This window comes from Malus domestica, chromosome 13, assembly GCF_042453785.1.
Source record: "Malus domestica chromosome 13, GDT2T_hap1".
In the NCBI taxonomy this organism is placed as follows: Eukaryota; Viridiplantae; Streptophyta; class Magnoliopsida; order Rosales; family Rosaceae; genus Malus; species Malus domestica.
This window is the reverse complement of record NC_091673.1, coordinates 4,154,757-4,167,565: the sequence shown is the minus strand read 5'-3', so window position 1 is coordinate 4,167,565 and position 12,809 is coordinate 4,154,757. Positions and strand designations below refer to the sequence as shown.

The window sequence follows — 12,809 nt, the reverse complement described above, 5'->3', positions numbered from 1 at the left end:
ACCGTAGCCGCTGTTTAAAGTTATATAGAGTGGTGGAACTGTCGAATCTTGTGGCATCCGCGTTTGTACGCCTAGGCATTCATGGCATCTTGGATGATTAATGCAATGTCACGTATTTTGAGATTTTAATATGTGATTAGTTTTGAGATATCGTCTTGTTTGCATTCTAATTTTGTTTCCTCTCGAAACTGGACAACAAGTGGCAGACCGTATGTCCATATTGTTACTGTGATTTCAGTTACGTGTAACATCCCAATCAATCTACAAATCGTAGCCGATCTCCATCAAAGCAACTGATTGAGAGATTTGAGAGTGACACAACAAATCAAATTATCTTCTTCAATTAACTGAGCCATGTTGGCCTTTCTTGTGGCTGGGCTTTGTTACTTTGTAATCTACAATGTTGAGCATGAACATAAGCCCATCTACTATAGAAGATGGTTCGAACTCGAGTGTAAAAGGAGTCGGGAATTCAGAAAAATTGTTATGATTTGCTCTGGTCCAGCTTATAAACAAAATTACTCTCTAATTGGGGTTTTTGAGCACAGTTCCGCGCCTAAACGTTCATTCGATTGCAGGAGCACTCTATGTTTTCCAGATCCTGCTGCACTCACTTTGTGATTTTTATTCTTTTTAAACATATTCTTTTGAGCAGCATTAGTCTTTTCAGACGGCTGCTCAAATCTCTTTTAAGAAGGGGCTGCAAGTAGTAGGATGCATAGAGGGACTTTAGTCTCATATTCATGTTGCTGCTTAACTATGAGTACGAGTTGAATCCAGATAAAGCATGTTATTTGTTGCCGATCCGATTTTCGATTAAGGTCATTTCTTGGTGAATGCGATCTACCATAATCTCTTTGATCCTTCATTTATGTGCTAGAATAAAGAGAGATTTGATAGGAAAGTGGAAGAGACTTTTTAATATATGAAAATCATCCACATTGTAGTATCAGAAAAGGCATGATAAAGATGTCCACCCAAAAACAAATAAAAATCAGAAACACAAGGAACCCTAGCCACCCTCAATTGTTCATGTTAGGTAATACATTTCCATCTTCTATGCAGAGATAAAAATGGAAAAAATAGTCATGACCAACCCCACTCCTAATTCTTCCATTTCATATAAACATTTCTCCATCGGAATAAATGAGTCAACTACTCTATCACACCAAACAAATAAGGTTTCATGCCATAATATGGTTACACTTATACATTGATTTAATTAATGGGTACTTATTGCCAGCAGGTTCAGAAAAACAATGGGCCTGGTAATTTGTATAGTAAGTCTTTCCAAGTTGGCCGGGTATTCCAAAATAATTTAGCTTCTCGTATATTCATACTCTTATTTTAGGGGAGGAGATTCAAATTTGGATGAGAGCTCAGTAGGTAAGCATATTGTAACGACCAATTCACCTAGCTCACGTTTGTATCACTAGTATTGTGGATTCTATAAAAATTACAAGTTACTCGATTTGGATTAACAGAAGATAAAACGAGTACTAAAATATCTACTCAAAAGTGACAGAGGTTTGTGATATGATATAGTGACAAGCCAATCCAAGTTGCCTAAAGAGTTAGAGTGTGCAATAATGAATGTTTGGTTTTGAAAGATTTGGTGTTTCCATATGAGTTCATAATTCTATTTACATAAAGCAATTGATACTCCTCTCAAGTGCTTCTTGATTCGAGTTGATGCGAACGCAATGCGCTGACTCGAGCTTTTATTTCCCCATAAGAAAAAGGTGGTCTTGAGGGCTGAGGGCTGAGGTCATCTACAGAACACACACTACACTCAGATGATGGAAGGAACATATTAGTTGGAAAAGAATGCACAAAACAACCTGTGTGTGCTTTGTGAAGAATAAGGTAAATAAGTAGTACTTCGATTCTGTCATGTAGTATAATTAATTTATTCATATGTTATAATTAATGTTTAAAATATCGATACAAGTGAAAATATCAATATTGGTTGATTTCGATAGAAATTATGAAAATTTTGGGATGAATATATCAACTCATTTAGATTAGTGGTAATTAGAGAAAAATTTCTCAAAAAAAATCCAAAGTTCGAAACCTGCAATTGGTTATGGCAAATTTTCTATAGTGAATCGGTAATATCATAGGTGAAGTTTGCATTTCATCGCCCATTTCTATATCGATCCTTGATTTTTCGGATATTTATACAGAAATATCAATAATTTTGTAAATATTTTAAACACCGGCTATAACTTATAACACGTGAATTGAGTATTAATAGAATATTCAAAAGCATAAATTTAGGAAATTATTATTGGCACTCAAAAAATCTAATTGTGCACTCTAGATTTAGAAAGAAAAACATTATTATGAGAGTGCATATTGCATAATTAGATTTTTAGAATGCCAATAACAGTTCAATGAATTCAACGAAAATCAACCATATCATGTGACTATATGCCAATATCAAACAATGATTCTTCCAAACGGATATGACCCTTTTTGACCAAAATTTCACTAACACATATGAATTAAAACAAACTCAAATGCTTAGTGGTAGGTGCTATGCAACCACCTTGAACCAAAATTTCTTCCCCATTGATGAAAAGTGCACAATGGACTTTGATTCCTCATGATTCCACAAACTAATTATTTTTCTTTAATCCAATATTTCAACCTTGATGCTTAAGATATATCCATATCTCCAACAACCCCAAATTCTATTTGCAGAAGCTTTTACTATTTTAGGATCCCCTAATTTACAAGTTGTAATGTGAAACAATTTTGTTTCTTATTTTATAAAACTGAAGGGTGTTCCTTTGTGACCAAGATGTCACGGATTCGAGTCATGGAAACAACATATTTGCAAAGTAAGGATAAGGCTGCGTACAATAGCCACAAACTCCCCCCCCCCTCCTTCCCACCAACCGCCACAAAACGGAGAGCCTTATTGGCTTAAGGTCGCCATTTTTTATCACATTGAAAGAAGACTCTACAAGGAAGAGTAGCTTGAAACTTTCTTCTATGTAATCATAATTTTACAGAAATGCAAATGCATATCTGAATGTGAAAATACGGTGTGAGTGATTTAGGGATGTAAATTATGGAGGAAACTTCTCTTCCAACATTTTAAGTGGCACCACTTTGTAACATTTCCTCATAAAGCAGGTGGTCCTTGAAGAAACTTTTGGATAAAACAGTTTTCAACACTGAATATGGTGCTTAATAGGAAATCAATCTCAAGTTCTGAATGGTCACAATTACAAGTGGAGTTGGTTATGTAAGGTGAGAAATCCTTTCAATTTGTCTCTGTAATCTTTTAGGGTTAGTCTAAATGAGATTTACATGACGTCTCGTATCAATATTATTATGATATTAATTAAAAAAGTTAAAACACATACCATTATTTTATTAACTACAGATGTCGTTCGAAAATCCAAAGAAGTGTATAAATGTAAATTTTTTTATTTACGGTTCAGCGAAAAATTAAACTAGTGTGAATTCCAATTTCCCTTGGTCTTTAAACTTTTCCATTTAAAGTTACAAGTAAAAGAGGAAAGAGAGTATGTGCTCTTGAAAATTACCTTATTTATGAAAACCATATCTGATGAAGTGTCACTTTCCATCACCTAGGACCCCATGACTTAGCTATTAGGTTCCGTTTTTGGTGCTGCGAACCATCATGGGCCAGAGTATTTCTTTGGGTCGTCCTAGACTCTCTCGGAAGAGTTGAAATCTTCTGTACTCAAAATTCTCTGTAATTTTTCTGTCTTATCTACTAAGTGACATATGTTCGTTTGATTTAATTTATCTTTAGTTTTTGATTTTTTATTAGGAAGAAAAATTGAAAAGTTAACACAGATAAGTATAGTTTAAATAAACGGTTTAATGTCAACAAAAGAAATAGGTCACAGAGAAGTCACATAGGCTTTTGGATGCAGAAGATTTGATGTCCTCTCAATTAATCAGGGACTAGATTATTAACATATTGATTTATTATTGATGACACATTATATGATTTATAAATTTAGTCTAAAAATGTCAATCCAGCATTACTCTTAACTTGTGTTTTATCCAAAACATTGTAGAAGAATATATAATAATTTAAAATTCCAAAACAGTGCACTACAAATGAGAAGGATGATGAAATCAGAACAAGCCAAAAACTAAAAGATGGAAAATTTGCAAGAATTACTTAATTCTTCCAAGTCTGAAACTAAAAATGCAACCATTACCTCTGCAAGGCATTCCTTTGAACTGATGGGACCCAAAGAGAAACAAAAAATTCAGCACATTGCCTGTACTTTGCCTTCATTTGCGTCACTACAGTAACAGATAAAGAGACCCACCTAAAAAGTTTCATGCTTTTGATGCTTCTTCCTTCCACGAAAATTCTAAAATCAACTAGGTGAATGAACGGCTGGAAGTGCAGTTAAGGATTCAACGTTCAAGGATTCTGTTGCATACTGTGTTTCGGTCCATACTTGAAAAACCCTGTCTTCCAATCTACCATGCCATGTACCCAAAATGGTCATTTGCTTCATCCTCCATTGGAGCTGGAAGATTGAGATCAAATCGTGCTGTGATTTCAGCCTCATGAGGAGGGGGTTGATCGGGTTCTTGTTGCCCAAGTACCACAGTTTTGACTTCACATCCTCCAACAAAATGTGACCTTTTGTGACCTCCCAAAGCTTGGCCTGACTTGAAAACCTTGAAGCAGAATGGACACTCATGCCCCTTGCTTTTCTTGGTCTCTGAACTTCTCTTTGCACTGCCACTGAAGTCCTGATCATTCATTGGTTTTTTCCCACTGCAATGCTGATCAGCAAGCTTGCTGCTTTCGGGTGTCAGAACTGGGGAGGGATCAGTGTCTACGCTGTTTTCCCCACTCTCATAAATGGACTCAGAGTAGGCATTGGTCTTGGTGTGACTTGCTCTGTGCCCCCCAAGAGCCCTATGAGAATGGAACGTTTTGTTACATGTCAAGCACTCGTATTTTCCGCTCTTTCGCGCATTTCTGCAGGGTTCGACATTGGACGAATCATCGACAATTGGTCTGTGAAAAGTTGTATTCTTGGTTGTCTTTCTCAGTGCATACTTCAAAGTCCCTCTATCTCTATGCACTTGATCAGGACTACGAGCTTCTGCATTTGACACATCCTTCCCTAATTCAGATTCGACACGAAAACCCTTCCTTAATTTCACATCATAGGACTCATATCCCTCAATTCTGGATCCAAATTCTGCTCTACCCTTGTGAAATTCACCATTCCTAAAAAACCCATCAACCGAAACATCCGAATCAACTTTCTTAGGTTGCTCATGTCTAAAATACCCAGAATCAGAATTGTCAGAAACCTCAATCTCCTCGGACTTCAACTTTTTCTCTCTAACTCTCTTCATCCCCATAACATCACTCACTTTATAGGCACAGTTCAGACCTTCCTTAGTATTAATCCTCATATCGATAGACGAAGATTTGGCCTCCAAAATCACAGAGTTGTTGTCTGAAGATTCAGCAAACGAATTCAAACCCCCTTTACCACCCGAATCGCGTGATAGCATCATCAAACTAAGAGCAACCTCTTGCTGTTCTTGCTCAATTCCGGAACCACCAGACGAAGAACCACCATTTGCCACAGAAGAGTAAACATCCAGATTCTGCTGCTTCAATCTTTTGGAAATCCTTCTCTGCCTCGGAGGAGCCGATGTCTCAGTATCCGACTGACTGTCCATTACATCAAGCAGCTTCTGTTTCTCACTGAACTCTGAGATTTCTTCAAACTTGTTCATCAGCTTCTCCTTCTCCGAGTGACAAGCCATGTGACCACACAGAGCTTTCAGTGACTGAAACCCTTTGCCGCATTCTTTGCACACTTTCTCCTGCTGCAATTGGAAAGTAGGGCCCGCATCCGAAAACCTCCATGTTTTCTTGGGATTTTCTCTGAGAGAGTACCCAGAATTCCCACCATCAAAAGGTGAAAACTTTACAATCCTAGCAGCAGCTTTGGCTATAATTTCATCGTCTTCTTCCTCTTCTTCTTTTTCAATAACTGGTTTTTTGTTCAGAATCTTCAGATGGGTTCTTATGTGACCACCCAATGACTTCCCACAACGGAATCTTTTGCTGCAAAACCTGCAGACAAATTTCTTTTTCTGGTTCTGATCGTTCTGATCTTCTTCTTCCATGGTTGGATTTTTTTTCATCATTCAATAGTTCAAACCAAAAGATGGGCAGCAGTAACAAAGTAAAATCAGCAAAACTTACCTCGAACAAAGTAGCTAGAATGCAGCATTATTCGGTTCCCTGATTCCAGCAAAAAAATACCCAAATAGCAGATAGAAACAGAGGCACAATCTCTCTCAGATCGAGCGAGCAACTGAAGACACAGATCACAAAGTTTGTAGCTTTATTGCAGATGATGAACAGATGGGAGAATCGAAGTGCTGAGATGTGACGGTTTTGTGAAGTACGAGATCCGACCCAACAAAAAGTAACCCTTTAAATTCCATTTCAAAGTATAACCCACAATCCCTTTCTTCAATGTTGAAAACAAAAATTAGGATTAAATCGAAAAGATTAAATTTTGAAGAAATGGGTTTCTTCACGCTAATGATGGCGATGAAGAGGCCTGTAAAAAACAATCAAAAAGCTAAGCCATGACTGATTCAGAGATTCTTCTCTCTCACTTTCTCTCTCCAAACTCTCTCTCTCTAACTTGTGTTATAGTCGGAGGAGAATTCCATGCATGGAAGCAAAAGATAAAACGGGAGTAGAAGATTGGCAGCACGTGTAGTCAAGTGAGACGTATTCGCTGTTCAATTGGACGGCCAGGATTGATGGGTGTGTTTTGAGGATCCCAAGGTTTGAGGAGTAATACTACTAGTTAGTCTAAAATAAAACTGAAACATCATCGTCGAAATTAGGGTGGAGGATAATTATTGTAAATTTTTTTATTTAAAATTAAATATAAACAGAATTTGATAAAAATTAGTCGCACGATATACAATAAATGAATATGATTAGAGGATTCTCAAGATCCTCACAAAAAGAATCCGACGAGGATCCTCCTAGTCCAAACTATGCCTTAACCTTGTCTTTGCTTGTAATTGTAGAGAAGCACAATCCAAAGGTCGGATCTTTATTGTTTTATAAGCTTCCTGTAGTCTAGTCATATAGTCGGAGGAGTGCTCGAGACAGTCTTCTACTCACGCACAGGTGATGCTCAGCCATTGGTGCAAGTGCGAGCCCATACGAGCCGGTATGAGTGATTGCGTCCAGCACAATCCGAAAAGGAAATGTATTTGCATAGGTGAGGGGCGTGTCAACATTTGATGAATTTTCTTTGTTTTCAATCCCTTTCCCACTATAGTAGTATATGACTGGTGTTTTGTAGTCTTATCCACACTTTCATATACCTTGTTTCTTTGTTGTTAGTCCACATTTTCATACTTGAATTTAACAACTTTTTCACCGTGTAATTCAAGTTTTATACTTGATCCAACGGTTGAGATTGAAATCATCAAACTAATCTTGAAGTTGGATGCTGACTAAGATGACACATGTTGTTCCCAATTCTTCAAACACCAAAACAAATTGCCGTTTAGAAGTGCTTTTAAAATGACTAAAAGAGTTTTTAGGAAAATTGATTTTGAGTTTCAAAATCACTTTTAAGTGTTTTTTAGAAGAAGCACCAAATATGTATTTCTTACACGAAACACTTTAACTGTCTTTCCAAAACCCATTTGATTTTTACTAAAGATTAATTTTTAAAACATTTTCAACAAAAACATTTTTAATCATTTTAAAAACACTTCTAAACACATACTAAATTCCACACTATTCAATTCATAGAAAGGCATATTTGCTTAGTAATTACCAGTTCCCTTGATTAAGTCAATCACCCATCTTGTAGGGATCTGATTGTGATATATCCATTTCAGATGTTTATTTTTTTTTAAATTTCCTGCTTGGCATCTTCCATATCATGCATTATTCTTTTGTGGGTCTTATTTTTTGTTTAAAACTTTTATGAGTTTGGATAACAAATACTATTGGCCAAAGAGAAAATAAAAGACGAAAAACAAACTTATCTGCTCGATTGCATCTCCTAATTTATTTTATTTGTGTCTATTAACATAAATCAAAATTTTAATAGACAGACACTGTTTTAATCAATTAATTTAACTCCGACCTGCGTTTGGCAGCTTAACCTAAAGGGTGAAATGCCGATTTAGTCCCTAAACTATTACATCAGTGAAAATTAGGTCCATAAATTTATTTTTCGGTAAAATAAGTCTTTAAATTCATTAAAAATTGCTAATTTCATCCATACTATTATATTCAAAGCTATTTTATCCAGTTTTTCTTCAACTTAAGTCATTTGACACACTTTAGAGTGTAATACCGTCATTTTCTCGCTTATAAGCCCTTCACATTTCATATAGGTTACGAATCTAACATCTAATTTACCCTCCAAAGTTAACTTAAACGATTTCTTATGTAAAACTACCAATTTACCCTCCAAAGTTAACTCCATACACTATTTCTTTATGGAAAACTACCAATCTACCCTCTAATGTGTATCATATGCAAGTAACGTAACTTAAATTGACAGAAAATTGAATATATTAGCTTCGAATATAATATTAGAGATGTAATTGGCGGATTTTTATAATTCAAGGACCAATTTTTCTAAAAAACATATTTTAGGATCTAATTTTCACTGAAATGATAATTCATGGACTAAATTGACAATTCACCCTAACGTAAATATAAGTTCTAAATTTTATAGTTGTTTGATAAATTATCTAGTGGTTGACCAAAATTTGCCAATCCAGCTGAAGAGTACCACCTGGCCAACACAAAAAAGTTAAAGAATTCAACAACCCATATTTGAAAGCATTGACTTTGAAGATATGAGTCGCAATTGCAGTGTGCATGTCAGTCCTCCCTCATTATATATTCTGAGCAGAGTGCTTAGTCGGCTGCCGCAACAAATACATTTTCTAGGAACCGGATTTTCTCTGGACCCAAATAAATTGAGCATTCTGAGTAAAGAATTCATCATTTAAAATTTGATCTAACAACTACAAACAAAGAGCCCTTTAAAAATTATAATAATTGTAGCCGTTAGATCAAATTTCAACGGTCAGATCCTTTGATTCTTAGGCTCAGTTTATTTGGATTCGGAGGAGATCTTGTTCCCATTTTCTATTATCTCTCGATTCATGTTTGTCGAGATGCCAACAAGACCTTTTTAAAAGTATGACTTTTTATGAATTTTCTGTGATTTTATATTTTTTGCACAAAAATACATAATATGAGAGAATTATCATTAAAATGAAAGTGTGAATATCATTGTTCCGAGACATCCAAAAAGGGGAAGTATTGATAAAAATTCTCATGAGGGTGCCTGCTGTGGGACTATAAATAAAGAGGTAATGGAGCTGCGGTCTTTCTTCGGTGCAGGTCGGCATTTGTGCCGAATTTTTGTGGCCGTCAGATCCCGTCCAAGGGCCCAAAATCATCACCTGATGGTGGGGGTTTTTCATCGGAGTATGATTTTCTTCCGTCCTACTCTCTTTTCCTTCTCCTCTCCCATCACATTTTTTATTTTGTCTTTCTATATAATTGCGATTGGAGAAAGAAGAAAGAAGGAAGAGAATCCAACTCCGTTTCCCATCTAATCACAAAGCCAGGTGTTTGATGCAGAGTTGGGAAATTTGCTTAGAAAGTTGGGAATTTCGAATAAGACGAGGGGAAAGGTCGACTTCTTTTGTACGATGATGATGAAGAGGAGAAGAAAAAGAAGAAGAATAAGAGAACAAACAAAAAGACAATGTATTTGATGACGAGTTTAACCACTCAACATTTCTTTTCATATTTTTTATTAGCAACTAATTGGGGTTAAAAGAATTATTTCGTAAGCCACCTAGCCACCGGCTGGTGCCTTGCGCTCATCCGTCATCTTGTAATCCGCCGCCATTCCTTGATCAAATATGTCTTCAATCATACTCCACGTTGGCAGTAGATCATCGCCTTTCATGGTGTCCACCCCGAACCTTCCATCCCAAACTTTAGCGTTGCAAGGCTCCAATAAATATGCATGACCAGCTGCATCACTGGATGCATCAGGCTGGGTATCCAAGCATTTGCTGCGAGAATCATGGATATTGGACTGAAATTCGAAAGATACACATGAGTCATCTTGGAAATCAAATTCGTCTCCAGTACACCCTGAATTCTTTTCCCAATCCCCAAGTGTATCAAACTTTCCTTCTTTAACTGACTTCAGCATGTATGATTGCGATACATGATCTATCCTGCCATCCGCTTTGCTAGAATCTCCTTCAACATGCCCCACATCACCATCACTGTCGCCACCATCACTACTATCATCTTCTTCAGAGTAATCTTCTTCATTGCCCACACGATCATCTTGATAATAAGGAGACTCAATAACGGAGTCTTCATCATCTTCAGCATCTGGTGCGTCATTGGAATCTCCATTGTTTCCATGCCACTCATCATCATCACTATCTATTTCTAGTATACTAGATCTGTTCTGAGTGCCCCGCCTGCGAAGCATAAACACATTAAAATAATAGCTGACCAGTTCCCTTTTACTACGAGAAGGGAACACTGCAGACAACTGCTTCCAAAACTTCCTCCCCAATGATGCAGGATTAGAGTAAACAACCTCAAGATAGGCCTGCTCTTCTTCTTCACTCCATCTTCGTGCCACTTCCTCCCCCTTCTCACAAAACCCCAACTTGACAAACTTTTCATTTCCAAGAGTTCTTCTAAGTTCTTCCCGTGCTTCCATGACATGCTGTCGCACACACCTGACTGTACCTGCGTCCAGGCAGCTACAATCTGTTCGACCAAATCCAACCTTATCACACTCAAGTGCTGAGAGGTTTGACTCAGGCATTGGAATGACACAAGTCCCTAAAAGCTTTTCCTCACTATCATTGTTCACAGTCTTTTCTGATTCCAAAGATTGCAAGGAAATGTTGTTGTTATAAATCTCATCTTTCTGATCCGTCGATTTCATGCGTCCACTCCATAAAGGTATCCTGGCCTGATGATCTGGTCCAACCGGAACTTGTTTCCTTGGAGAGAGGTCAAACAAAGAAGAATAAGCATCCTTGAAAGGAACACATGTTCTCCTTGGGAAGTCAAATTTGAAATCCTCAGCAGAAGGTGAATAAGCATCTGGTCCAGAACGCACATCTTCTTCACCATAACTCCTGGTAACCAATGAGAAGGGAACACAACCCTTGTTGGCAGCTGTTGAATCTTCAGCAACAGTATATTTTTCAAGAACCTCAAGCCACTGGGACTTACAATCACCACTCCCATTCTCACCTGTTTTATGAAAAAAATAAAAATAAAATTAGACTTCAACATGAATCAGTCAAAGCAACCATGTTCAGTAAGTTAAAAAGCAGGCTATATTAGCTACAAAAGGAACATGAAAGTAATGTAACGCCAAAACAACATTACCTGAAACATATGTTTTTCGGGGAGCACCATAACAAGAAACAGCATCAAAGAATGGTGAGCACCTATCACCGAATTCATGTTGTCTTGAGTGCTTATAAGGAAGCTCCTGGAACTCGACATCATCAAAGGGCCTTTTGAATCCCATATTAACCTGAAGCCCAAATAATTAATTTCTATGAAAAATTTGAAAATATGCATGACAACACCAATAACAATAATACTTATGCATTTAGCAGGAATAAAATACTACGTTTGTCCTAACAGATTTTCCAAGACAAGAACTGCAGGCATGTAACGTTGCTAATCTAAATCCGCCAAAACCCGCGTAACTTGCTTTCAATTGCTCATTCACTTAATCAGAACACCAACATATCTTCACTTGAACACAGACCACTTAAGCCATTTTCACCGGACCACGCACTCCAACTTAAGCTAACCAAAAAGTTACAAAATATTTTGAATAATATCAATATCAATCTCAATACTGTTTCCACTTATCAAATTTATTTGTCAGCATAAGAATAATAATGATAACTGATAGGGCAAAAAGCTTCCAATAATTACAACAAAAACCCATCACAAGATTATAATGACAACAACAAAATTGTACCTCTATTAATTCTTCAGAGGAACAGCAGACGGCTTAAGTAATACAATTGAACGCTGGTTATGAACAGAAACGGATTTATCGGCCTTATGAACCGTAACCCTAATCCAATTTTACCAAATAAAGAAGCTGAATTTTTTCAGAAACCCTAACCCTAGAAATTGCAATTGACAAGTGAAATCGTGAAATTATTGACAAAAAAACATACGAAATAGCGAAAGAAAGGTGAGGCGAACAAAACCCCTACAAGAATTTACACAAAGAACAAACCCTAACGAGATGAACTCTACGAAACCCTAGAAATTTGACGCGGCCGAAAAAATCTACAAAATTAGGACCAAATTCAAGAGGGCAAAGCAAGGAGACAGAAATTAGATCGAAGAAACGAGATGGATTGGAATATTACGAGGCGAAAGGGGCCGATTCAGAGTCGAAACCCTAGAATTGTACGAGGCCAAAGGATTTGGTCGAATTTGGGATTAATCGATAGGGGAGATTCGGATTTATACAAACGGACATCCGATTCAACGATTATGATAAGAAATTAAGGGAAATCTGGGAAAGAAATTTAGATCGATCTGTCTGGGATCGAATCGAAAGGGGATGACGATGAAAGATAAAGGGGCTACGGTTCGTACTTTTCTGTAAAGAAAGCGGTCCGGATTTAAAAAAAAAACCGGTTTAATCTTGATACCGTGAGAGAGAGCTTTGGTG

General features: G+C 36.9%; 2 protein-coding genes across 2 annotated transcripts; both read right to left on the bottom strand.

Moving 5' to 3' along the window:
- Nucleotides 1-4,058: 4,058 nt before the first annotated feature.
- LOC103451771 (uncharacterized) lies at nt 4,059-6,716 on the bottom strand. The gene has a single exon (XM_008391198.4). It carries the CDS (start codon nt 6,184-6,186, stop codon nt 4,483-4,485), a length of 1,704 nt encoding a protein of 567 aa, XP_008389420.1. The 5' UTR covers nt 6,187-6,716; the 3' UTR covers nt 4,059-4,482.
- A 3,080-nt stretch (nt 6,717-9,796) lies between these two features.
- LOC103451772 (uncharacterized) lies at nt 9,797-12,799 on the bottom strand. The gene is made up of 3 exons (XM_008391199.4): nt 12,099-12,799; nt 11,489-11,639; nt 9,797-11,350 (listed from the first exon to the last, which is right to left on the bottom strand). The coding sequence occupies exons 2-3, from the start codon at nt 11,631-11,633 to the stop codon at nt 9,912-9,914; spliced, it is 1,584 nt and encodes a 527-aa protein (XP_008389421.2). The 5' UTR covers nt 11,634-11,639; nt 12,099-12,799; the 3' UTR covers nt 9,797-9,911.
- Nucleotides 12,800-12,809: the final 10 nt, after the last annotated feature.

Excerpts from the sequence above, each read along its gene's own strand:
- LOC103451771 (XM_008391198.4), bottom strand. The coding sequence starts at position 6,186 with ATGATGAAAAAAAATCCAACCATGGAAGAAGAAGATCAGAACGATCAG.
- LOC103451772 (XM_008391199.4), bottom strand. The coding sequence starts at position 11,633 with ATGGGATTCAAAAGGCCCTTTGATGATGTCGAGTTCCAGGAGCTTCCT. Across the intron at positions 11,351-11,488 it reads CCGAAAAACATATGTTTCAG|GTGAGAATGGGAGTGGTGAT; the intron begins GTAATGTTGTTT and ends TTCATAAAACAG.